This window comes from Sebastes umbrosus, chromosome 3 (assembly GCF_015220745.1).
Source record: "Sebastes umbrosus isolate fSebUmb1 chromosome 3, fSebUmb1.pri, whole genome shotgun sequence".
Lineage (NCBI taxonomy): Eukaryota > Metazoa > Chordata > Actinopteri > Perciformes > Sebastidae > Sebastes > Sebastes umbrosus.
The window spans coordinates 11705580-11733390 of NC_051271.1; the positions used below are offsets into that span (position 1 = coordinate 11705580).

Consider the following 27811-nt stretch of genomic DNA (forward strand, 5'->3'; position numbering starts at 1 on the left):
AAACTCTTGCGAGGCTCACCGCCCAACGACCTATTCTAACCTTAACCATCTCGCGAGAGTTTCCCAACTCGTGGGTTCAGAGTAAAAGAGGTATTGTTAACAAATATGGAATATGTTTCACACATCTGACCTGACACTTAATCAAAACGCTGTGTAATGATGACGTGAACCTGGAAGATTTTATATTACATTTGACCAAAATAACGTAATATAGTTCTTAAATTATAAAGCGTTATATAATGTCAGACTGAATGACTACGGACTACGGTATGCGGCCCACTGAATATGAGCAGTAGTGTTTCTCCCGCTGGCCCCGCGCCCCATAGACTTTGATGACGTCACAGATTTTAAAATCGCTTTCCTTTAGCTCGAGCAAAGATTTACAAAATAAAACCTCCATTGATAAAAAAAAAATCATAATAGGAGAGTCCTTGCTTGCAGTTCGAGGTGTCCTGTCAATAGTTTTACAGACGTCTCTTTTACAATGGTGGTCTATGGGAAAATGCTTTTTGGGCCGCAGGGGGATTTCTCGCTGCAATAACGCAAGTGGCCACCGGACAAAAAAGGAAGCAAGACTGAACGGCGACCCCATATCCAGGTCTTATCATACATCCATGGATACAGCATATCTCACCCACTCCAACTGCATACTTTTCATATAAAGTATGTCAGAATAAACAAAACAAAGGAATACCTACATTAACAAGCGACAAGCGTCAGTTTAGTTTAACATATCAGTGGCCTCCAAAAACTGTTATATTTGGTAGATAAGTTACAGCTTGTGATGCTGCAGCGACTTCCTGTTTACATAGTTGGTTGGTTTATAATGGACAGAGCTACTGATGTTTCAGATTAAGAAAAAGATAATGTCTCATAAAGTCTTTACTAGACATTCCTTAAATTTTATGGTGCAACCTGGTTTAGTAAATCTTGAACTAGTAATTAGGGAAGACTTTACACACAACATTTGAAATGGATTAATGAAAAACTGCTCCAACCCAATCCAGCTTCATAAGAACGAAGGATATTTCTATACACAGTGTTAACCTTGAACAAATACACAAGTTAGAAGGGAAAGTAAAACAAGACAAAACATGTGAAATTGGTAGGCTGGTTACAATTGACAGGGAATGTGTGAGTGCGAGAGTCTGTTACTCACAGATCAAACACCAGATAGTGGAAACCCTCTTCTGATATGCTGTCATGGAGCCGTACTGTCGAGGAGATTTAACAAAAACACAAACACAGGACAGAAAAGGAAAGAAACAAATGAAACAGAAAACAAGTCAATACCTCAATACAAATACTGCCATTACTCATTATTTACACTTCACTTTGTGCTGCCGTGCGTCAGAGTTAGGTTGTTAGTTGTCAGGTGTATGAGAAATACAGTGGTAATATAAAAAAGGTAGCAGTGTGAAGCACGGAGCAAAATGAGTTTGCAATGCATAATATATTCTACCTCCACTTAATGTGATGATTCATGCTGTTATTATAAGTGGATACATTCTGAACAAGTTTCTTAGCACAGTTGCCATCCCCACAATCACTGTGATTAGGTGAAACATTCGAGAACAACTAAGACTCAAATGAGACCTATAATCAGAGTCAAATTATACTGTACACATAGCTATTGAAAGAGAAGAAAGCCTGAGCTATATAAGTTTGGTTTATGAACCCAAAGCCCAGTAACAAACCTTTGCTCACACAATTATACTTGTACCATTTAGATCAGGGTAATGATTAATGATTTGTACATCATTGTTCTGACATCTGAGGGCTCAACATTGATGAGAAAAGAATATTTAATCAAATCCATACACTGTGAATAAGAAGTGGACGTAGTCACAATGCCGTCACCCATTGGTTTGTGAACTGCCGTTGGAAGCCTCGAGTTTGGCATTTTGGCCATTTTGGCCTTTACAACCAAAAATGGCACCAGAGGGTGTAGCTAAGTACAACCGAATGCTGAATAAGACATCTTTAGGTGACTAAAATGTTAATATTAACTTCCATGAACTGAAAACACACTTTGCAAAAGTTGTAAGACGAAAACAGGGACAACACCCAGACCGGACAAGCGTACCCTGCTTTATGGTCTATTTGACTTTAAACGTGATTACTGCCAAACAACCCAAATATTTACCTCAAAATGTATCAAAATTATTATACTCATTTAATACATTGTTTAATAATTATATTCCGCTATTTCCCAATAGCTGGTAATTTATTTAATACATTTCCAGGAAAAGAATACAAAGTTAATTGATATGCTTTATTTCCATGTCTACTGGTAAATAGATAATCATTAGCAAATAACTTATTGAAATTTCTTTAAAAACTTCCTGAATCATTACATTAGCTACCAGGTTACATTTAGACAATAAGTCACACAATGGTGAGATTTGTGCCTGATCAGAAGTGTCTTCTATTAGTTTTGGTTTTCCACCTCCGATGAAGAGCAGCGCACAGCCGCTTCTCCATCCCAAAGGCCCTATTTTAACCATTATACACCATTTTAGCATATCATTATTAAATAATGTTTATAATAAAGTCATTTTCAATACATTTTTTAAGTAAATATTGGGGTAATTTGTCAGTAATTCCAAAGAAATTTCAAATAGGTTACTTGCTAATTATCACCTAATTACCATAAAATTTGCGGACCTGTAAAATGAAGTGTCATTTATTATGTTTTTATTGCCTTTAACATATTTTTTAAGATTTCAAAGCCAGGGAGTCCAAATGTTCAATCATAATTGTCCTCAAACTTTATAAGAGCAGAGGTTATCTTGGCAAAACTGACTGGAATGGCAGCTGTCGTGCAGAACTGATTTAAGAAACCTGAAATAATGACAACGAAGAAAAGAGGGCATGAGCGGATGAGTGCGAGAAGAACAAAAGAGGAGAGACAGGTTCTATCAGAGGTATAATGAGGAGGAAAGAGTGTAAAGGGTCAGTGGTTTAGAGAGAGGGCTTTCTGATGATTCAGCTGGGAGAGCACATAGATACATCATCATTAGATACCTGCGTGTACACACACACACACACACACACACTTGTCTCCCTCATAACTGTGTTTAGAAGATGAATTGCCATAGCAGGATTCACCAGAGACCTGCACAAAATGTGTGTGTGTGTGTGTGTGTTTGTATCAGTGTGCGTATTTTAAGATCGAGGACTCACCGATGTTGGTGTGCTTCAGTAAACGACAAATCCTCGCCTCTCTCTCCAGCTTTTGATGATCTGAAAGAAAAACAGGAGACACAAACACAGAGAGAAACAGAGACAGGTTATTTTTAATGCTCTTCATTAGTCCCTCTTACGATTGCCTTTCTGAATCATCGAACATGAAGTTGGCTGCAAGTTAGTTTTGACTCAGCAGAGGACACAGCGCAGTGTTTGGGCATCGTTGTCAGCGTCGGTGTGTGTTTGTGTACTCGACATCAACACTTCTGTATGTATGTGTGTGTGTGTTGGCTTTGTGTCGGCCTTTTCCTTATCAGAACTGAAGTGCTTGACAAAAATAATGTGACCTGATAGAGCTTGGCTTGGTGACGTGCCACAAACAGGCAGGCAACAGTGGACAACAAACAGAGGAAGCAGCAGCGGTGGATTCATGTTGACCTCCGGTGTCGAGGCCGTTGCACACCGCGGACGCTTTTTTTATGCGATTTCATGTCAATATGTTTTTTCAATTTGTTGTCTTTGCCATGAGTACTTTCACACAGTACCTGAATATTAAATCTGGCGAAAAAGCAACGCAATTTTTTTTCAAAACAAGGTTGATTTTTCTGAGCTTTCACACCAACAATAAGGCATCAACTAATCACGTGCGAAATGGACATATTAAAAACGTACACTATAGTGTACAACAACACAGGCTCTGTAGTCCGAACCAAGACGGCAAACTATTACTCCTTTCAAGGCAGTGCAGACCAGATCCACTCCTTCCGTTATAACATTTCACAATAAAAGCCCTAGACATATACACTGCATAATCGTTTACTAGAAGCAAATTCACTCAGAGATTTTGCCAAAAGGAAACTAACTCTCTAAATAGATAATCTTATGAAATGGGGGTTTGTGGTTTAGGCTATACAATAAGACTGCCAGACGTTGCTCTGGGTCAATAGGATCCCGCTTTTGGTCTCTGCCTGTACGTATCTTTTCAACCTTTTTATTGAAAAAGTGTTGTAACTGTCGCAAATTGTATGAATAGTTTTGATGCAAAATATTTGCAGGCGAGTATTTCGCATTTTGGTGTCATTTATTCGTCACTCCACCGGTGTATAAAGGCCTTCAGGTTTAATATGAGCTCCTGCAAGGGGCTTGCAGGTTCCTTTTGCTGCCCTGAGAACAAAATCTACTTGCAAGGATACCAATGAAATGTAATTTCACATCTCTTAAGGCTGAACCGAAATCTAATAGTAAAGATGTTTTTCTTGCTCTTGTCATTTCTTTGCTCTTATAGCAGACTGGGATTGGGTGATGTGATAATATTCACTGCGAGACTCGCGCGGTATGGTTGCCAATCAATTGAGTTGCTAAATGACAATATTGTCACTGCCTTAGTGGATTTTTGTATCCATCACACGATGAAGTACCTTGATTGGTCAGGTATTTCATTCAGTGGATTAGTCAGAAACAGACCATAAAACCTGCCATAACTGATGATTTGTTGGGCACTTTGAGGCAGAGCGCAACAAGCCATGAACACTGACATATCACCCCAAAAAAACACACACAAAGTTGATATGGCGATTGTGTTTGGAGTCGTGTATCTGACCACCGGGTGAATGTAAGTCCAATATTCACTCTGTTTTAGCTCTGTTTTTGGTCTCTACCAACTCATGAGAGAAATATCTGGCTTTTTAAATGCTAAATGCTCCACTATATTCATCAGTTTGTTGCTAACTACGTCTGTCTGCTGTTTGGTGCTGAGCAGGTAGTGTACAATGGGTTTTTCTAAAACTTTTTCAGTGAAAACAGCTGCATGTTATGGCCAAAAACCACACTATGAGAGCGGTGAGAGGACACCAAAACAGTAAAGTTGCAGGCCAAAAAACTGAAACTCACTAAAATGTCTATTTCAACCTAAACACACCATGAGGGATTGGTAGTTGACCTATTTCAGCAGTGGACATTTAACTTAAATACTGTATATTCTGCTTACTTTACTCTATATTGCATGCATGCTTGCCAACAGCAAAACCACCAAACTCCATGAGCTGAACACAACACAGTCTTCAAGGAGAAACAGAAAGGACAGCAGGTATTAGGGTTACTGTACTGCGTCCATGTGACCAGAGACAGGGTGCTCACATGGCAGCCCTCAGAGAGACATCGCTCCTCTATGAGACCAGACAGATTTTATCTGACTTTGTTAAAACAAGAAGTGACTCTCAAATCTCGCTGTCAGAAGACACCAAAGTCCAGTGACTCTGATTCGGAACAACTGAGTAAGAGCAGCAGTCGTTATAATGAGTGTTGCAGCACGGTGTTGAGGCGACCCATTTCGGCTTTGCCTCGGGACACAAAGCGCAAGAGCAAGAGAGAGAGAGAGAAAGAGAGAGAGAGAGAGAGAGAGAGAGAGAGAGAAAGAGAGAAAGAAGAGCAGCGGGTTCAACTTTTTTTTACAAATAAAATAGGACGCCTATTTTTCACTCTCATCCGTGTCTCCTTCCTCCGCTGTTCTTGATGCTATGGAAACTGTGGACTCAGTGCAGCTCAGAGGCAAGACCAGCAAAGAACACCCGGCCGCTTGTTCCCATTATAGATACAGGTATCTCTTTGTTTGTGTCAGTGTAGTGCATCTATAGGAAGCGACACAGACAAAACTTAAGGCAGCAGTATACTTTAAACGAAATGGGACTTGGTGTGCTCTCAAATTCTCGGTTAAAAAAAAATGCCAGTAGAGTACAGTGTGTTCACTGTGACTGAAAGACTGTTTGCACCAGAGGGTGGAGTTTATCAGTCGCAGAGAAAGAGATGAAGCCAGAATAAGATCCCAACAGTGAAATGCAAGACAAATACAGGATGAGATGTAGCTGCTCTACAGTTAAAGCTAAAAATACAGGAGGAAGACGTTGATTTAAAACCTGCCCTGGTACAGTTAGTTACAAGCACAATAAGAAAGAAAAGGAGTTGGTTTGGAGGAAGAGGTAGACGTGTTCCAGTCAGTTTCATGATCTACTAAAACAATTTTATTTATATAGCTCAATATCACAAATCACCAATTTGCCTCAGTGGGCTTTATAATCTGTACAGCATACGACACAATGCTATAAATCAGAGAGGTGACAAAGGTGTAAATAAACAGCAGATGAACTGTGTTGAACCCCAACACAAAAGATAAAGCTCAATTAATCACGTTAGTGTAAACCACCTTCAGGGGTGGTGAAGAAGACCGTTTGAAAACTTCTGACTGCACACGTTTCAACAAGCGGACCCCAATGCTGCTCTTTCGTGTTTTCGCAAGTCCACATTATTGCCTGTGAGAACACACCAATTTTGTTTGAAGTGTACCGCCAGCTTTACAAACGAGCACAACAGCAGAGAAGAAGACAGGCATCCTGACAGGCAGAGCCTGAAACAAGGACAACACAGCCACTATTTCATGATTAGCAGGACCCTTATATTTTATTTACAAGTTTATTTAACAGGGATCACGTACAACAAACATTTCAATACTTCAACTCTGATGTATCACACAAGCATATTAGCAGGGTCACTAATCTCCCCATTTTAGCCTCGTACCATGTTACTGAATGACACATAATCTCTTTGATTCTCTCTCAGTCTGATTTACCTTTGCTTTGAGTTAAAAGCTTAATTTTAGTAACCCCTGTTTTCTTAATCTAGTTGTCACTTTAAGATTTTTGTTTTTGGTTATACACCAATCCTTTTTTTAGTGTAACAGCGTCAACTTGCATTGTTGAAGTACATGCTTTTCTCTATTTTTTCCCTTATGCATAGGCTACTATAATTTATTCAAGTGTTTGTATAGATAATAATATACAACATACATACATAATCTTTTATAAAGACACAAATAGTCACAATCTTTTGTTGTATGTATGTCAAAAATCAACTTCCTCCCTGGCTTATATAATATCTCTACTTTCATAATTCATCATGACAGCGTTCTACAGCAGACACATTACTAGAAAGCATACAGTACTCTGCTGAAGTTAGACTGGTCCATATTTTTAGCCTCCGGCCTTTCTCCTACGTACTGTAAATATATCTGGCATCCCACACAGATACATAACCACACAACCCCCAAAAAAGTTTTTTATATTTTTGTTGTCTTCTTTTGCAATGTATTTGAAGTCCTCTGGAATGGAGCGTTTACGTACAGCAGGAAAATTTGACTTTCTTATTCAGATATAGTCTGCAATGTTTTGTAACCGACCCTAAAGTTTTGAATGTTGGAGCTCCCAAATGCAGACATCGACCAAAACAACTAGCTGCATTGATATGTTGCTTTTATCTGTAGCAGAATACTTGTGATTAAAATACAATTTTAGTATCATGATAAGTTATTATTGTTGCTGTTTTAGGCCTATGAAGACAGAATACTAATACTCCATGATAACATTTTTCTCTTTGAAGCAATTACAACACCATGCAAACACTGCTTTAAAGGTGCATTCAAAGGCGGTCATGTTAGGTTTGGTTTTATTTTTCGCTGTGCAGTAAACGTCTGTCACATAACAGCCTCACTCCCTCTCTCCATCAATTTCCACCTCCACTTTTCTTTCACTCTCTAGTCTGCACTCTCTCCCTCCTCCACAGGTAGTCCACCTCCCAGCCGGCTGGACATCTGTTGTCTAGCAACTCCTGCACCAATCAGAGCGTCAGGACTCTCCTCTCCTCTGCAGTGGAACCAGCCTTGCATGCAAATGGCCGACATCGAGAGTTCACACACAACTATCAAACTACAGGCAGGAAAGCACAAGTAACTAATTATGTGGGAGTGTACACACTTTGTAAAGGACATGTTATTTGAACACATCTCCTTTGGAACATCAAACCATTTAACCCGTAACACACAGAGCACAGACTGTGGACATGCATTAGCACAGAAAGTAGAAAAGGGAACTTTACAGATCCTGAATTGCAACAGTTAAGTGCCAAGATGCTTACGTACTGAAGAAGCCTAAAAGAAGAGAACAGAGTGCACTACCAAAACCCACACTAAATGTTTGTCTACATTAGATGCTTTAGTTTAGACAGTTGCTTATGCCTGACATTGAAATAGTAACTTTGTTTTGAAGCCCTCTGCATCTGCAAGATGTATTTGACAGCAAGATGATGCTGTTGTTGTGGGAGACAAGAGGCTGCTGAAAGCTCTGCAAAACTTGGAAAATGTGTTTACGCTGTAATTGCAATGAGTAAGAATACAACTATGCTTGAAACCTAGCTCTGTTAGAAGCTTACTGTCTAATAGAACATGAGACTACAGACCATAGACTGTATATAAGAAGTGGACATAGTCACCGTGACGTCACCTATTGAGTTTGTGGACTGACATTTTGAAGCAGTTTTGTAGCCTCGAGTTCGGCATTTTGGCCGTCACCAACTTGTTTTTTTGCAACCAGAAGTGACACAAGAGGGTGGAGCTAAGTACAACTGAACACCGAATAAGACATTTTCAGGTGACCAAAAATGTTACAATTAACTTTCATGAACTGAAAACACTGTGAAGGAGTTAAAGTAGTAATACGAAAACACGGCCGACTCCCAGACTGGACAACGCCGTGGTAGCGACCTGTCAATCACAAGGTAGCCACGCCCTAAAGCATACCCTGCTTTATGGTCTATTTGACTCTAAATGGGACCATAATCTACTAAAAGAACATCATGCTGTATTGAAGAAGATTTGAAACTAACGATTGAGATCATAAATTCATGTTTACGATGTTTATTGAAGCAATAAATCAAGTGAGAAGTAGATTCATTTTCTCAAAGACATCTATACAATCAGACTTCTTTGTGCAACCAGAGGAGTCGCCCCCTGCTGGCTATTAGAAAGAATGCAAGTTTAAGACACTTCCTCATTGGCTTCACTTTTCAGACCCGGATGTGGCCCGCTGCTATAGACACTAGCTTAAATCGATAAACTGGCACAATCTTTGTGAATGTTTTAATGCAGTTTGGTTGAGGTCTTCTCAGGTTTTAGTACATTTTGCGTCATAACAAGAAGGGTGCTGGGTTTGTCCTGGCCCTTTCTATGTGGAGTTAAGTTCTCCCTGTGCAAACTTCAAAGATATACAAGTCAACTGTCCACATGTGAGAGGTTTGATTGTCTGTATGTTAGCCTGTCAGAGCATTTTTATTTTTGAATGGACTAGAAAATCCCATTTTACACCTTCGCCTGAAACCAATTTCTGCTGCAGTCGACTCTGGAATTTGCCTCACTCTCAAAAAGTCTCAGACTGACAACAATGGGTTCTGACTGGCTGACAAAAATGCTTTACAATACTTTAATGTACCTGTGTGTCTGTGTGTGTGTGTGTGTGTGCAAGTTTGAGCCCTACTGCCACCGCCACTGGTGAGAGGCTTTTTGCTTATCATAGTTAAAACTGACAGCAGCATTTCTGCATAATGTGAAGCTAATGTAATTGTGCAGACAAATGTGAAGCTCCCCCAGTCAGCTGTTATCATTCAGACCTGATCTAAGCTGCGTGTCTGAATTTCTGTCTGTATGTTACTATGTGTAGCAGTGAACGACTATTCATATATAAAGTAAGACCATGACGATTGGTGATTAAGACATAATCTATAATATACTAAATTGCTTCCTGGTGTGAAGATATTCTTTTTTTCCTTCAATCAACGTTGTTTTCATTCACTTTTTTGAAAAAGTTAAACATGTTGGAAGTTGTTTTTTTTATTGTTTATTAGGGCTGCACAATTAATCAAATATTAATCGCGATCATGACTTTGGCTTCCCACAATTAAATGAACATGATTGACTGCGATATTGAGATTGAAATGCGCGCTTTGCTCATAGAAAACTGCTGTATATCTTATCAAGTGCTTCCTAAACTAACAGCTGGCCACCAGGTGGCGATAGAGATGTTTTTTTTCTACACTTTTTGGGAACAGTAATGCCGCAGCCTGTGACAAACTTTCCTGAATGTTGTGGCTGCAGTCCACAGTAGAAGAAGTAGTAATACACTGTATATTATTCGACAAATAATAATAAAACTAAATTGCACTGAAAAATAATAATAATAATAATAATAATAACAATAGTCAAATAAAATTGTAAAATTGCAATAAAAAATAATTTGTCACTAAAAATCAATGAATAATCGTGATCTCAATATTGATATAAAAAAACATTGTGATTAACATTTTGGCCATAATCCTGCAGCCCTATATATTGCTAGTCTGCTTTTATGCCAAGAAAAATCATATCACAATATTTCGTTGTACCAAAAAAAAATCCAAAAGATCTGTTGTGAAATCTAACTTTAAGAAACACTGTATGATGCAGTGCAGTTTTCAATGATGGTTCGTGGTAATCACAAAACCGTCTCAATATATAATTGTATGGTAATTATATATTGCTATTTTATAAATGCAGCAAATTTAAAAGGACAAATTCTGAAATGAACACATGCAGCTCTCATTTGAGCCTACTTCAACGTGGAGCGAACAGAGGTGCAGGGACGCTGGTGTGCTGTATGGCCGTCAGCTGTTTCGCTGTCTGTAGGACACTGACATCTTGTATTTGTCAGGTCATAAACCATCTTGTCTAAAACAATCTATTTCTTGGTGTCAGCATTGCAAGTATGTAGCCTCTGTCCTGCTCAGATTAGGATTTCACACTTCGTACCATATTTAGGACGGTCCAGTTGTCATCAGCGTAAGTGGAGCCTCCTGTATGTCTCTTTTGTCTCTAGCACTTGGAGATATAGAGCTACAATTTTGCAATAACCACATTAAACAACTTGACAGCAACAAGTTATATATTACTAAAGAATTACCTAAAGAGTCTACCGCCATTAACTTTCTACAAAAGTTACTCAAACTCTTTCGATATAATACTTTTATGTGACTTTTCATGGTTACGTTTCATGGCTCATTGAAACGTTATTGCCAAAGTAACTAACTCAACTGGCAAAAACATATTAGTGCATTTCTTTGGTAACACATTACTTTGTATTTGCTTTCTTTTTTGAGTCATGCAAAGCTGCCATTGCAACGGCAACTTGTCTGTTAAAAAAAACTGCTGAACACAGCATATGGTGTAATATGCTGTGTTTTTCTGCTGTCAAACCACATACCACATATCAAAAAAAGCCTGGCGTTATAAGGCTGTCTGGTTGTACTCAGAAGAGAGACATACTGCATATTCGAGTCAGAAAACGAATGATAAAAAGCAAACATTTAAGTCCTTGTATATGTGTTTAAGGATGTCGTAAAACTGTGAATGTTACTATGACAAATACTGAAGAATTTGGAGAGGACAATGTACTATAGGTATCCTTATTGCAATTTAATCATCCAAAAAGTCATTAAGAACATAGATGTATGTCAAAATGGAAGGCAAACATGCACCTGGTGAATATTTCCTGTCACTTTATACATTTTATTGCTTGTTTTTGTTATTTGCTTTGACTAAAATCATCCTTCAATCCTGTTTTTTTCTGCTGCAAAACCTTTTTGATTTGTACGTGTAAAACCTGAATCAAAGATTGCTGTTAGCTAACGTAGTATTATCAAATTGGCAGCTTGTTTTTATAGCTGTCATTTTTGCGGTCTGTCTCTCTTTTTCATGCCTTTTTGCAGACAGGAAGACGACTTCCCTTAACTCTGAAAACAAGAGTATTCCTGATTCAGGGACCTGTTTGCTGACAGAGTTTGCTTACACTTTACAGAGTGTTGTGTTGAAAAGTTGCTGACAAATTGTCCTTACTCTGCAAATCCATGCCAGACAAACCAGACCCCATCAAACTCTCACCTCTATTTCCCTCTCTGTCTCTCTCTCCACTGCTGCTTGTTTCTCTTCAGTCAGTTTCTGATGTGTCGCGTCTGCAACCGCACTGCAGCAGAGCGCACTGCTCTGTGTGTATGTGCGTGTGTGTGTGTGTGTTTTCTTTGTCTTTTGTAGTTTGACGTCCTGTAAATCTAAAACTACCAGATTTAGGGACAGACACAGGCAGACATAGAAAGCGAGAGAAAGAAGATGTAAGAGACAGGGATGGAAATAGAGACAGACAAACACCTGACAGAGTAATAAAAAGAAGACAAAGAGGCCAACATGTACGGAGCGGTGTTCACTTTAAACATCCTGTCCTTGGTTTGTCTCTTCACTCTAATTGACAAAGCTATGGTGGTCATCTGATTTCTGGCCTTTTGTATCAATCAGACCCACATATAATATTGTCAAGCACTTCACTGAAAATGTATTCACACACACTAGGAAAAGAACAATATGTTTTTTGGTCCAAAGCTGATATCAACTGTTTGCAATTTCTATTTCTGATAACTAATATACCTACTGGTTCAAATTTATAGGCAAATATAATCATTGGGATTACATACCTCGACTTGGTATTACGACATGTAAATGTCTTTAGCGTTGACATGGTCGGTTAATTACGTGGCTAGTAACAGCAGTGTGACCTGTATGCTACAGAGAGACTTCACACTGAAAGGAACACTTCATTTAATGTGTAAATGAACAGAAAGGTTAGACTTCTTTTACTTTTGCTGAATGAAGAGATGTAAAGCCACGTTACTATCTGTTATAAATTCACCTGTATTTGTGTCTGTATTAGATGCAAACTGGAAAGGGGGAATAAAACTTGAAGAAGAACATTGAATCATGTTTTTGTACTGTAAAATAATCACATAGAATCTTGTTGTCGTATTATGTTAATACAGATGTTTTTTTCAACAGTTAAAAACACTTTTGCTGCTAAAACCATAGCTTGTATGCTTGAAGTTGAAAAGGTTGATTAAAGGACCAGAGTGTAACAATTAGGGGGATATACTGGCAGAAATCACCTGATAATAAGAGTCGTTGTGTTTTTGTTACCTTAGAATGAGCCGTTTATATCTACATAGGAAGTTGGTCCTCTCTCCGGCCGATACACTAAGCCCAGGTATCTCTATCGGTATCGGGACTGAAAAAGTCTAATCGGTACATCCCTATTCTGTCAACTACTTTGACTCTTGGTCAGACAAAATTAGCAGTTTAAAAACATCCTCTGTGAATTTATGATGGGCATCATTCAATTAATCTGTTTAAACGATCAATAATTAATCAATAATGGCAATAAATCTTAGCTGAAGTCCTAACCCTAATGCACGCACACAAATCAACCCACCACCCACACCACAACAACAGGGTGCTGGAACTGCTCTGCACCAGTTTAATTAAGAGTTTTAATTAAAAAGATGTAGTGGGGTGAATGTAACATCCTCTGCGGACAGCGGCTAAGTAGTCCTCATCCATACGGTTCCATGCTACCACCCGCAGAAACCCGAGGGTCTAATGAAACCATACAGGACGCTGAGACACCGTCACCCTCCGCTGGTTTCCAATAGAGGAAGAATTATGAGACTCTTTGCTTTCTCTTCTGTGCAGAAACAAAAGGTGGCTGGTGTCAGAGATAAAACTGCCCCCGGAGTATTGCCGGGAGCCTCATAACGTACGCTAATGTCTGCCTTTATCTTATCCGCCGTAATGCAGCCGCGCGCATATTAGACTAATATGTCAAAGTGGTTTAATCAGAGGGTGGTGGTACTCTGGACACGTCCTGACAAGAAGAGACACAAATTCCCATTTATAATCACATATGTCGACACAAAAAGCAACAGATTTAAATGCAGCAATGAAGCCCTGCAGTACAGGGAATTCTTATATTATGATAATGGCTAAAGCACTCATATAAGAAGCAGCGCTGATAAAGAACAATGGCAGCATCAAGGTATCAAAATACTGTTATCACGTTACAAATGGGGAATGTTATTTCTGTTATTTAAACGACAGTGATAAAAACATGGGTGTTGTCTGAAAATGTTCCTTTACTTGATAAAAAGGAAAAGAGGACACTGACTATGTAGCTGCCTGGTTACCACAAGAGCTGGCATAGCAACCAGAAAAGGTTTCTGAGTAAGGTTACTTATGTAACTTTCCATGCAAACTTTGAAACTGTATAAGCCAACACTCAACACACCACTGTTGCGCCAAACACTTAAAGGAAAATTCCACATTTTCTACATCTACCGGAGCAAAATACTTGCTGCATTTATCCACAATGCCTTCCAACAGAATAGGGATGTTATGAGAACCGATATTTCGGTACCAAGTCGACGCCAAAATTCTGAAAATGTGACGATACTTTTCTATAGTACAGTTTACAATATGCAGTATAAGGACTCAGGGCCAGGGTATCTTCTTGTTATCTGGTTTAACTAACCCAAACAGACAAGATCCCACTAAGCGGTCCTACGACGGTGGTTATCAACTCGGTAAATCAACCCAGGGTTTCTCAATCTGGCTATGAGCGCGTTCACATATAAGGGGCGGTGTTTGCCGTATATGACCAATCACAAACATGGAAAAGTCTGCACTCAGCAGAGCGGCATATTTTACAAACCAAGAGCAAACTATAATATTAGATAAATAGGAAGAAGTTGAGGCTAAAAGTAATACCGTTACACACAGCTGGCAAAAAAATCACCGACTGTGTGAATGATTAAATTAACAGACTGATAATATCGCTGCCCCGTCTAGAGCACAAGTAGAACTGACTTGCTTCAGGTCTTCTGTTAGATTAATGAGATTCTTATTGTATAGTGTAGAAGAATAGAGGTTTCTTCATTAGTCCCTTTGGACATAATGTGGCGTGTAGGACAATTTAACCTTCTTTTAGCTTCGTCCCCGACTCCGGCGGTGTGAAACAGACTTGGGAGCAAATAAAAAATAAATATAAAAATGTATTTCAAAGCGGTAAGCAGGCTTACTTTCATGTGCCAGCTGTCCTTTATGCATGTGGTTGTTTAAACTGTGTTGCTTTTAGCCTGGATTCTGATTGTATATTCTTTGTATTTGTGTGATATAATCATATTGTGCACTAAGCTTTTGAGATTGGTCTGTAGGCGGTGCTTTTATATGAATTGATCTCTTATCTCGAACATAACCTGCTCCGCTGCAGGTTAGATGTTCAGCATATGTTACCATGGCGATCTACCCCGGTAAGAAGTGAACCACCGTCGTAGGACTGAAAACCCAGGGTTAACCCTAAAGTAAACTCGCTAACCCCAAATCCAGCTTCGTAGTACAGGCCTCTGCTTGGCTAAATAACAGAGCTCACAGCCAATGTACGGAGGTTGCATTGAGTTACACTGTGATGCGTTCAAGCTCTATTCAGTAAAAATGTAAAATATTGGGTGAAGGTAAATTATAATGTTATTATGATGTTTTCAAATGTAATATTGTAAAATGTAGTTTTTGGCGAGAAATTTGAGGTGGACCATCTGGGATTCATTTTCAAAAAACAGTATGCAAATGATAATAAAGGAGTGTTAGTTGAAGTACATGAATTCATTGTTTTATTTTTGACCATGGTATTCAATCGGGTATCAAGAATCAGGGAATTTCACTGGTATAGGTATCGATTAATGCCTAAACTTTCCATCCAGCTGATTCTTTGACTTAAAGGTGGGTGAAGCAATAGCTTTAATGAAATGAGAGCAAGATGTTTTGCAGCGACACCGCATTCCACGCCTACTGCTTGTCAGAAATAGTGGTATCTCTACTTCTTCTGCTTTTGATTTTGGTCTGCAAGATTTTAGAACATCAGTGAATCGAAATGGGACTTGTGGAGTAGTATTGATATTTACAGTTAATGTTTTAGAAATGGAAAATGTTTCTGCAACTTTGTGGCAGTAGTGCTATATTAGGGCTGGACAATATATAGATATTATATCGATACTGTGATATGAGACTTGATATCATCTTAGATTTTGGATAGCATATATCGTAATATGGCACAAGTGTTGTCTTTTCCTGGTTTTGAAGGCTGTATTACAGTAAAGTGATGTAATTATCTGAATTTACCAGACTGTTCTAGCTGTTCTATTATTTGCCTTTACCCACTTAGTCATTATATCCACTAGTGTTGAAAAATATTGATATTCAATACCAGTTATGAAACCACAAGGAAAAATGTACACAAATTTGAGGGCATCAAATTTTAGATTTTTATTAAAAGATAAATAGTGGTGTGTGGGTGTGCGTCAACTCGCTGTCAGAGAGAAGAGAGAGCAGAAAGCGCAGCTGGTACTCGTGTATCAATACTGTGGAAAATTAGTATTGAAACCGTTTCAAATATTCAGTTTCATATGTATAAAAACTTCAATATTTTTGACAACACTAATATCTAAAATGCTGATGATTATTTATCAAAAATCTCATTGTGTAAATCTTTTGTGAAAACACCAATAGTCAACCCAACAATATCATCGTAATATCATTATCGCGTTATTTGGTACAAAATATTGTGATATTTGATTTTCTCCATATCGCCCTGCCCTATGCTATATTCATCTCCTACTGTTTGAATAATAAATGAAACAGCAATGCAAGGCACATTGTTATTAAGTGTTTTAATGTGGATTTCACTTGAACACCTCCCCAAGTGCTCATACTCCAGTCTTGATATGGTTCTTCTGGTGGAAAAATAATAATGAGGTCATTATCATCTGTGACCTCTGTCTATCAATATGTTATAATATCAATCCGTTTCATAGCTGTTTCATGGTTCGAAGCATCAGAATAAACGATACACTGCTGGGAATGTGTGAGGGAGGAAGAAGAGGAGGGAGGACAGAGAGGAGGAGAGAATCGTTCGGGGGAAAGGGTAAATCAAACAGATAAAATAACAGAGGTTGAAAAGGACAGAGGCAGAGAGAGAGAGAAAGGAAAAGACAGACGGAGGTGCAGTACTCTGTAATTAAGAACACCCTCGCTTTCTACAGAAAGTCTATACTCTTGTTAGTCATACTGGAGGTTCTTCCTGGGCTGAACGATCAATCATTTTTATATCGAGATCCTGACATTTAAGAACACAAGAGCTGACATTTTGATTATAGCTTATATTATTTACAACGTTTTAAGAGGGGAACATTTTATCTGTTGTTGATTTTAGCAACCGAAACTGTCATCAGAAATATTTCACCAGATCTAATTAGCCGTAAATTAAACTAGGCTGTTGTTTGGTTAGTGTGCTCTTTGCATCTTGATACGATTTATGACTATCTGCTGTATCTATCGGCCAACGTTGGTTTTGTCAGGCAAAAAAAACATTTTGATATTTTGAAATGTGGAGTAGACTCTGTCTTTCAAACCGACTAACAGAGGGTTGAGTTATTAACGTTATTGATCTAGCATCATTTTCAGACATCATTTTCAATGATTTCATCATTTAACTCAAGGTATATTCATTAGATTTCTTCCAGAGCTTTCAGGCACATCTAGTGGCCTTTAACAGTGGATGGAATTTACTCATCATGTGTCCTAAACTCTATCTAATGACAAAAGGCCATGAGATGTGGCAAAAAGCTCCAAGAAATCTAATAAGTAGAACTGGATTGAGGAATATTTTGTCATATATCATCAGACGTAATGTAACATTTTACTAAAGGTGAGCTAATTTCATCCCGAGTGGGCAAAACCTGTCCATACAGGTGTTACTCTTGCAATAACGGTCCGAAAAATAGAAATAAGACAGATTGTTCATCCCTTATTTCTTTACACTAAAATATTTCAATTACACACATATAAAAACATCCGTGCTACAGTTTCAGGCCGATGCATTTTGAGCATCGACTGAAACCAAAAACCTATAGCTCCTTTCAAAAGATGGAATATTTTCAATACTGTGTGTGAGATAGAGACACCGAGAGCGAGAGAATGACCAACATTTATTTTTAGCACCCAGTGAGTCATGTGATCCCCCCCTTCTTCCCACTGATCCCTCCTTCCTTTCCTTCCCTCCTATCTCTCTGTCTCTCCCCCTATCTTTCTCTCTCCCACAATCACATCCTCTCCCTCTCCTCTTCCCTTCACTTCACTTCAGAGTGAGGCGAAACAGAGTCACAGTGACAACGGAGGAATAAAGACCATAAGAGAGGGAAGACAAATCTTCATCTTTCCTAATGAGGGAAAACTACACGAGGAGCGATATGCAAAAAGAAAACATGCACACAAAATAAAAATAAATAAATATATATATATATACATATATATATATATACACCACTGAGGCTGACTGGCTTACACCTCAGCAACAGCTATCATCTCTGTTACCATGACATCTACGCATAACAGAAATAACAGCAGCACACCCCTATTACCACAGAAACTGTCTACTATGAAGGAGGGTCAGTTACAGATTGGTGGATTGGACAAACATCCAGCCAGGAGCGGAGATAACGCAGTCTCTGCAGAAGTGATGGGACTTTACCAACATGGTACACTTCCAAAGAATTAAGAGCAATAATTCAAATAAGAAAAACGTGATAATAACGAGATGATTCGGTTGTACTGGGCTCAGTTTTAAAGCTAGAGTGAAGATACTGACATCATATGAAACGAGAAAACCTAAGGAATCCATCCATGTCATACTAGCTTGTCGCGAAGGAGGTTAAATAATGCTCCAAACAAATGCTAAATTTTGGCGAAGAAAAACTTGCATGGCCATTTTCAAAGGGGTCCCTTGACCTCTGACCTCAAGATATGTGAGAAAATGGGTTCTATAGTCAAGTCAGCACACTGACACACTGACAGCTGTTGTTATCTGTTGGGCTTGAGTTTGCCATGTTATAATTTGAGCATATTTTGTATGCTAAATGCAGTACCTGAGAGGGTTTCTGGACAATATTTGTTTGTGTTGTTGATTGATTTATAATAATAAAAATGTAAATACATTTACATAAAGCAAGCATATTTCCCCACTCCCATATTGATAAACTTGAGAAATCTCCCTTTAAGGTACATTTTGAACAGATAAAAAAATGTGTGATTAATTTGCAATTAACTGTGGACAATCATGCGATTAATTGCAGTTAAGTATTTTATTGACAGTCCTAATCAAAACACATATTACTAAATCTTTTGATTCCTCCTGCTTTGTAAATGTAGCCCTATTTCTTTACCCTATCTGCTTATCACTCCCACAATGCAATGCAATTCTTAAACAGCGAGACAAGCGGGCCTTTTTTTAAAATTCAAAGCATCTTTATTGCAACGGATTCAAACCTACCCAACTGTTAAGACAAGCTGAAAGGGGTCGCATAGTAGGCAATGAGGCTAGTGCACTGATACACAAACACACAAACAGATGAGGGATTACACACACACACACACACACACACATGCACATTTGCACCATTTGCACACACATACGCACGCACACACTCAGCACATCACAAGCAAATACAAAGTGACAAAAGAGAGCAGACAGAGTCATAGTGACAGGACACTGACGCATGCATGAAGGGACAAATATTCAACTGCTGTGAGGGATACAGCGTGCACAAACACACACACTTAAATGTTGACTTTCCGTTCTCTCTTTCTTTCCCTGATTATCCGTCTCTCTCCCTCTGCTTCCTATCCTTTTCTTCCCCTCTCTCTCTCTCTCTCTCTCTCCACTGCTTCCTCTCATTCACTGGCTCATCTGCTGCTCTTAATGAAACGCTGCATAATCAGGATTGCAGATTGCAGGACTGTGACTTGTCCTATAGTCCCACCACACATGTGCATAACCAGGAACACCAAACACACACACACACACACACACACACACACATACACGGTGCCTTGATCTGCCCGCTTTCCAGCCACCAATCCTACCCTAAACCCTTTTCAATTTTATATACTCACACATGCTCTTGCATAGGCACACACACACAGTGGTGGAGTGGGGTCGAAGGGGGAGGTCATGATCCTGCCAGAGAGAAGGGAATCAGAGTTGCAATTCTAGGGCTTATCGCGGAAAGAGGGTAAGACCATATCTGACACGCCAGCATGCCCGGTATGTAAACCTCTATTCACACAAACACGCACACGGAGGAAAAGGACAGAGAGAGAGAGAGAGAGTGTATCAGCACACCCGCAGATCCTCATGCATATGAGGTGAGATAACCCTTTGCAGTATTTTTGGAAAACCTGTCCCAGCATGCAAGTGGTGAGACACTGATCCGTCTGCCAAGGTGTCTATTACCAACACTGCACTCAGCAAGCAGGAGGGTCAACACGGGAAGAAGAGAGACAGGATCAGTGAGGGAAGCAGAAAGAAAAGATGAAGGGAGCGAAGAAAAGGAGAGATAAGAAACGAGGCAACGGAGGAGTAAAGGCAGGGATAGATGGTGAGGTAGTAGAGGAGAAAATGTGCAGGAGGGAGGGGGCGAGTTGAGTAACCCGGTGAGAAATATGACAACGTCTTGTAACCTCAAAAAAAGAGAGAGCAGATATAAAAAAAAAAGGAGAAAATGCAAAAATAGGGAAGAAGAGTAAATGCAGAAGAGCAGAGAACATGGAGAGGGAGGATGCTGAGGAGGAGGAGGAGGAGGAGGGAGCTGTTGGAAAGGAATAAAAGGTAAAATACTGCAAAGGGGAGGACTGAGTTGCTTGTTAATACACATATACTAGAAGAATATAAAAAAAAATTGCATCATCACAGTGACACTATAGGCAGTGGCAGAACAAGTGCACAGCAACAGCCAAGGTCATTTCCAGTAAATTCTGACATTTTAGTCAGATGGCTCAGCTCACATCTACAGAAGCCTGACTGCTTGGTTATCACAAGCTGTGACAACACGCACCATTGGCTGGAGAGAAGGGGGGAACAGCAAAAGCGCAACACGCCATTGGTTAGTAATCACGAATATGCTGTTGGCGGTTCCTGGGTCACGTGTGTGTGTGTGTGTGTGTTTGCGCGCGTGCACGTTGTGTGTGTGTGATTATGTGTATGTGTGTCCAAAGCCCGAGGCAACCAGGCCAGCGGCTACAATTACAGTGACGGATGTGAAAGAACTGGGTCGGCTTCGCAAGAGATCTGCCCCTGGGACGACAAGACCAGCCAGAGCCCTGAATCAATACAGAACACATGCACACGCACGCATAAGAGCGCACACACACGCACACACAAGGTTGTATGTGACAAACATTTACATAGAAACCAAAGGACAGAAATGACTAACACAAAAAGGAAGAAGAACATGTACCACAAAGCACAAAAAGTGCAAGTAAACGCAACTACAGCATTTAAATGATGCTGTTTTCTTCTGCGTATAAACATAAACTAAACCAACTAAAGTCCAGATGAGTCTCTGACCTTGTGTGTCTGTCTCTCACTCAATGACTTTCACTCTCACTCATATGAACTTGTTCCCTCTCACAGCCCCAAAGCCTGTTTCGGGGGCAGCAATGTCCACAGCTCACCCACGCATAACTCGGTGACACTTTGGGGCATGTTTTTTTTTTTCCTGCTCACGTGTGTTTCTGTATGATGTGTCTTTCTGTACATGTTTGTGTTTCCTACCTCGGGCAGAAAGCTTCTTGGTGTTGATGATTTTTGCAGCAAATTCCTGTCCAGATGAGATCTTCACACACCTCCTGACCACAGAGAACGCGCCCCTGAAAAGAGCACACACACAGAAATACTTAATAATGTATTCAAAAAAGCTCAAAGTAACAACATACTGTGGTTTACATGTCACCAGAGGGGTGTAAGAAAATATCAATACACTTGAGTGTTGCGATATTATATTTTGTGATACTGTATAGATTCTCAAAAACACTATTGATTTTTAATTAATAATTTACATGCAAAGATTTGTGGCAGACAGTGGCTCAGATTGCACAAAAAGTAGTGCTATTTTATTTTGTTTGTATTATAGGGATTGTGATAAATGCAAATGCAGATACCACTCTTCTGATTACATAAAATAAGTGAACTTTTTTACCCAGATTTTATGCATATATGGTGGTGCATTACACTATGACTAAATTTAGACTTAAAAAAATCACAATAAATCAACTTGCTTACAGTATCGCAATATATCACAATATACTGAATCATAACCCCTATATCATTATACATATCGTATCACCAGATTCTTGCCGGTACCGAGCCCTATTTCCAATACAGAGGCTTAGAAAATCTGAGATTAGTGTGAAAAACCTTTCTTAGGCTTGAGTGAGTCTAAGAAAGAGAACCAGATACTTCTGATTGATTGATTGATTGATTTAGAGAAAAGACCGTTTCAGTCTAAGCTTGGCAGGAATCAAGCAAGTCTAGAGGGACATGTTTCCATGGTAACTTTATTTAAACGTATTGCAACCTGCAGCAAAATTGAACTGAAATACACCTTTAACTGATCATTTTGCTTAATGAAACAGCCCTCAGATGTCATAGGTGAGTAATAACAAACATGGCTGTGATAAAATATAAGATTCACAGTCACATTTCAACGTTAAATTGCACACAAAAGCACGGATGCAGCATCTTCGCAGCTACTCACACTCACACCCCCACACCTACTCTACAGTACACACTGTCCTCATCGCTCCACGAGACCATCAGCAGCAACAAGCGCGCGCCTACCAGCCCTCTATTGCTGAAGCCATGTGTGTTGTTCTGGTGTTTCAGGCACATGTATGAAAATCAAAAAACTAGGTCAGCTATATTTGAGGGTGGAGAAGAGCAGAGTGCTGCATCTCTCATCTCTAAATGCAGCCATGGAGACGTCCGCCTCGGCTCTGCTCGGCTCTGCAGCCACGCAGGCCGCTTTGCTATTCAACCTCCATCTCTGTCTGTGCACGCCTTCTCTTTCAAATAATAAAATCTGTTCTCATCATCCCGTCTAGCTCCAGACAACATCAGAGATATCACAAACAGTTAGACACACTTGGATGCAGACACTAGAGAGACAAAGCAGAGAATACTCATTACCTCAAATGAACCTCGTCTTTTCACTCACTGTACCTCTAATGGCTAACTGTGGTGTCTGTAAAATGTTATATTATTTGGTTAAATCAGTGCAACGATTTGAGAAATAACTGAAGCTTTGTAATCACAGCTGAGTTCATAGCATGATGTGTACCATAAACATGTTATCTAACATCCTCTGGAGTGAGCAGCTTGCCACTAAAGCTTACCTCTAATTTATAGAGGATTTGGTAAAGGAAATGGTCAAAACATGTTATATAAGAATTTTACTTGACTATCCTGCATAGTTGGGCAGCATGGCACTGTGAAGTGCAAATGCTGAGTCTGTACAGTGCTACATGGTAGAATGTACAGTAGCTGCACAGTAAAAGTGCCTGCGCTTTTGTATTTGAAAGTAAAGAAAAGGCAAGCTAGCTGAAACAAGGTTCAAGATAGCAGCAAAATAATCTTTGATGAGGATGTTTGTGTGTTTTTTTTCAAGTTCTCAGACTAATGTTTTAAAAAAAAAACACTGTACATGACAAGCTTGGACCATCTGATTATGTAATAACGTTTAATGCTTCACAAAGATGAAAACATATTTGCATAGGGATGCAAAGTAACCAAAGGTCACATAAACTCACAAACTGATGAGACTAAATATAATCAATTTCAGGATTTTTTTTAAAATTTTGATGCAATTCCAATGCTGTACTTTCCTTATTGTACCGATTGTTTTGCATGTCTTAGTCCAATCACGTGAATCACAGCTCGCCCTTTTGCAAACCACGCTATGTTTTAGAAATTTGAATTAATTTTTTCTTTAATTTCACTGTAAATCCAATTCATTCCCATACACTATTAAAATCTAAGAGCAGACTCTTTAAACTCGGGTTATATTGAACGGGCTGTTAGGAAATATACTCCCAAACTGAAAACGCATTTGCAAATGCATGATTGATGGATGTTGTTAAAGGTGCTACTGTAAATGCGAGATTGGAGCATTTCTATTGCCTCCACACGGCTCTCAGCATGGCGATGGCTGAGCCGACATCTCGCAGCTAACGGTGCTGACAGCGCAAACGAAGCAAACACCAGCGACAGTGCTGACAGAGATAACAGCGTAAACCTGGCGGGGAAGCGGAAGGTGGGTGCTACGCTTCCGCAACGACACCGTTGGTCAGTACGGCGTCCTGAGTGAGTGCAGAGTGGCAGCCATGAGCTTTTGCCAATGGGGCCCGCTCACATGCACGAACATGCACTACAAGGATAAACCTTGCAAACACACCGGTATGGTCCTCTAACGGCTGAATCTTTGGACAATTTTCTGAACGAATCAGTATATATTTACTGTATTTAGTTCACTAACATTGCGTAAATATCTGTTGAAATAATCATCTTGGGATAATTGAAACAATAACAATATCAAGGTATTTGGTCAAAACTAGTAGGATATTTTCATTGCATCACTACTAGCCAGTCTACTGTACAGTATGTCAGTGTGGGGGATGATGCTGCTCACAGTAAAGGGAGCAGGTGAGTTAAAAGCTACTATAAAAGCAATATGACTGCATTATTAATGACAGATGGTGTCAGATGCACACAGTATAGGATCATGAACACAAGAGGTTCTGAGGCTGAAGAGGAGTACTCTTCTTCCTCACTAGAAACACAGGCTTCCATCAGAGATCTTACAGTTAGAAGAAGAAGTGGGAGACACTGGGTAACTGGGAGTATACACGTTTCTCTCTCTGCTTTGACATCTGGGACTGTGTGTGCACACTGACCACAGGGTGCTGGCTGGGCAGACTGCAGGTCATGACCACACAGGTATCCAGATACGCAGCTAGGTGGATCTCTCTGCACTGTTAAGAATTTCCCAATAAAATAACAGTAAAGAACTGGCAGCAGGGTTGCCTTTATGTTACTGTAAAATTAACATTATTATACTGTCGCTGAAATTTACAACTTTGTACTGTTAATGAAAAATACAGTTTGAACTGTTGTTTTTTTATTAATTTCACAGTATTTTACAGTTAATTTACTGTTTAAAGACACATTATATAGCTGTTTTTCACCTTTCTTTTACATTATCTCACTGATTTGTTTTAATGCACTATTTAGGTTGTATTTTTTACATACATTTTAATAAACATTATTTTTTTTCCTAGATGAATAGACTCAGCAGGTTACAGACAGAGGAATAGTCACACTAAATACAGTTAAAGGCACTTGTTAGGAAAAAGGCTATAATAGACTTGTTGACACTTTTACCAAAATGTCTGTCTATAGCTGGCTACAAGCACAGAATGCAAACCATAACAACATGTGAGTGAAGAACAAAAGCTAATTCACTGATTTTACAATCATGTACAATGTACAAGCCTCACATGAGCAGATCAGGTCCCAGAATTAAAACAAATACTGCATGAAACTGTTACTGATGATACTTTAGACAGTTGATCAGCAGTAAAGTGATGTTTTTTAAGAATGCATTATAGTTCAGTTAAAAAACAGCCTATGAGCGTAATTTAACAGGTTTTCTTTTGTATTAACAGTAAAGCACTGTTTTTAGCAATAACAGGTTAATACTGTTGAAATCCTGCTGTAAATTAACAGCAACTGTTTACAGTGTGGTCTCTCTGTCTGTCTCAGGTCTGAGGGATCCCCCCTGCCTGCTTGTGTCTGATAATTGACCGCAGCCCGGTGCTTTGGCTGGGTGAATGTGTCATCACCAACTCCAACTACATGGTCTGCTGTCGCATTACCGAGTGTGTATTTCTGTCACGCGGGAGGAGGAGGAGGAGGAGGAGGAGGAGGATTTGGGTAGAGATGGAGGTATGGAGAGGGAGGGGGTGGTGGGTTACCAAATCTCACCATTTTACACACCCTGATGCATTTTCATGGGCTTCAAATTGAGGGATTAAAACAAATAGGATGCCATTTGCACAGAGCCTGCATGATACATGAGAGTGTATTTAGCACCTCCTGCATCTTCATGGCTACACTATCAGCACACACATACATACAAAGACGTCCCTAAGCCAAGCGGCCTATTACATAACAGGCTTGACATTTCCTACAGAGATGATGATGCCAGATGATGATGATGATAAAAAAAAAAAAAAAAAGGTTTCCTTACTTCCCCAGCTCCTCGAACAGCTGATATTCGTCGGTAAATCTCGTGCAGATTGTTAACGCCATCCTTCCTGCTCGGAGAGACTCTCAAACAGTGCAGTATCTAGGCTATCTATCTATCCACCAACCACTCAGTCGTCGTCAACACCGCCCGGTTTTGTCTCCTGGACCAGCAAGCCAAACGGAGGGATTCATGCACAGCTGAAGCGCATCAGCAGGAGCTCTGGTTGGGAGGATTTCTGCGGCAAAATGACACTGCCTGCCTGCCTGGCTGCTGCTGCGACTGCTTCAATCTGTTGTTTCTCTGTTGTCTTCACATGCAGCGGCTTGTCACAGCTCGTAGACGCAGCATTTTGTGTGCATTCCGGTATCTGTGGTTGGTGTGTGTGAATGTGTGTGTGTGTGTGTTTGTCCGTCCAGTGCTTGACTGTCGTCTCTTTGCGCGCATCAGACGCACTAGCGCACCTACCCCCCACCGGCTGAGCGCGCACTACCGCCCCCTCTGCCTGCATCCTCACACAGGCAAAAACAAACAAACAAAAACAAAATAAAATAAAATAAAATAAATTAAAATAATAATGATAATGATAATGATGATAATAATAATAATAATAATAACAATAATAATAATAATAATAATAATAACAATAATAGTAATAATTCACATGTTAAAAAATATTTATTGTATTATTTAGGGCTGTCAATTGATTAAAATATTTAATTGTGATTAATCGCAAATTTTCAAATTTTTTTATCTGTTCAAAATTTACCTTAAAGGGACTGTTTGTAATTTTTTACAGGTATAAATCTACCGGGTCAGGATCCCATGCGCGCTCGCATATGCGCGCTCGCCTATAGATATAGATAGCTTATACTGTACTGTTTGTGAGTCTCTATAAAGTGGGCATGTCTGTAAAGGGGAGACTTGTGGGTACCCAAAGAACCTATTTTCATCCCTTTGGAAATGGCCATGTCAGTTTTTCCACGCCAAAATTGAGTGCAAGTTCGTAGCGTTATTTAACATCCTTCCCAACAAGCTAGAATGACATGGTTGGTAGCAATGGAATTAAGTTTTCTAGTTTCATATGATGCCAGTATCTTGTTGCTTTAAAAATGAGCCCAGTACAACCTCCGAAAGATCAACTGCGTTAATGCGTTTAAGAAATTAGTGCCGTTGAAACAAATTTGCGTTAACGCGTTATTATTTTGTTAACTTTGACAGCCCTAGTATTATTATATCATTGTCAATATTAACAGTGCCATAGGTACATGTGCATTTTTTATGTACCTTTAATGTAGCTACCATTCTGGAAAGAAAATTACCATGCAGTTTATTTAAATCAAATTTACCAGGAAAGTTCTGGGACTGGGGGCTACAAAAGTTGATTATTTAAGCAGTTATTGCTAATTCAAGGCTGAAACAGATGTAACAAACTGTATTGAAGCAAAGGAGCAGTGTGTACGATCTGGTGGCATCTAGTGGCGAGGTTTGACGATTGCAACCAACTTAAACTTATAGAAACTTATACACACGAATGGCCCTATAGAGCCAGTGTTTGGTTTGTCCATTCTGGTCTACTGTAGGGACATGGCGGCCAGCTCCGTGAAGAGGACCCGCTCCGTATGGCTCATTCTAAAGTAACGAAAACGACAATTCTTATTTTAAGATGATTATACACTAAAGAAATTCCATAAAATCCATTTCT

General features: G+C 39.4%; 1 protein-coding gene across 8 annotated transcripts in view; it reads right to left on the reverse strand.

Moving 5' to 3' along the window:
• Positions 1-26569, reverse strand: part of camk2d2 (calcium/calmodulin-dependent protein kinase (CaM kinase) II delta 2) — a 45114-nt gene extending 18545 nt beyond the window's left edge. For 5 of the 8 annotated variants that reach the window (XM_037763792.1, XM_037763787.1, XM_037763788.1 and 2 more), the window contains exons 1-4: positions 26110-26569; positions 21579-21673; positions 3187-3246; positions 1160-1214 (exon numbers count right to left, since the gene is read on the reverse strand). In XM_037763792.1, the coding sequence (XP_037619720.1) occupies positions 1160-1214; positions 3187-3246; positions 21579-21673; positions 26110-26171 (272 nt within the window). In that variant the 5' untranslated portion in view covers positions 26172-26569. Of the gene's footprint in view, positions 1-1159; positions 1215-3186; positions 3247-19918; positions 19983-21578; positions 21674-26109 lie in introns of those variants that run through there. The other 3 variants (XM_037763789.1, XM_037763786.1, XM_037763790.1) reach the window with 2 other exon arrangements.
• Between the last annotated feature and the right edge of the window lie 1242 nt (positions 26570-27811).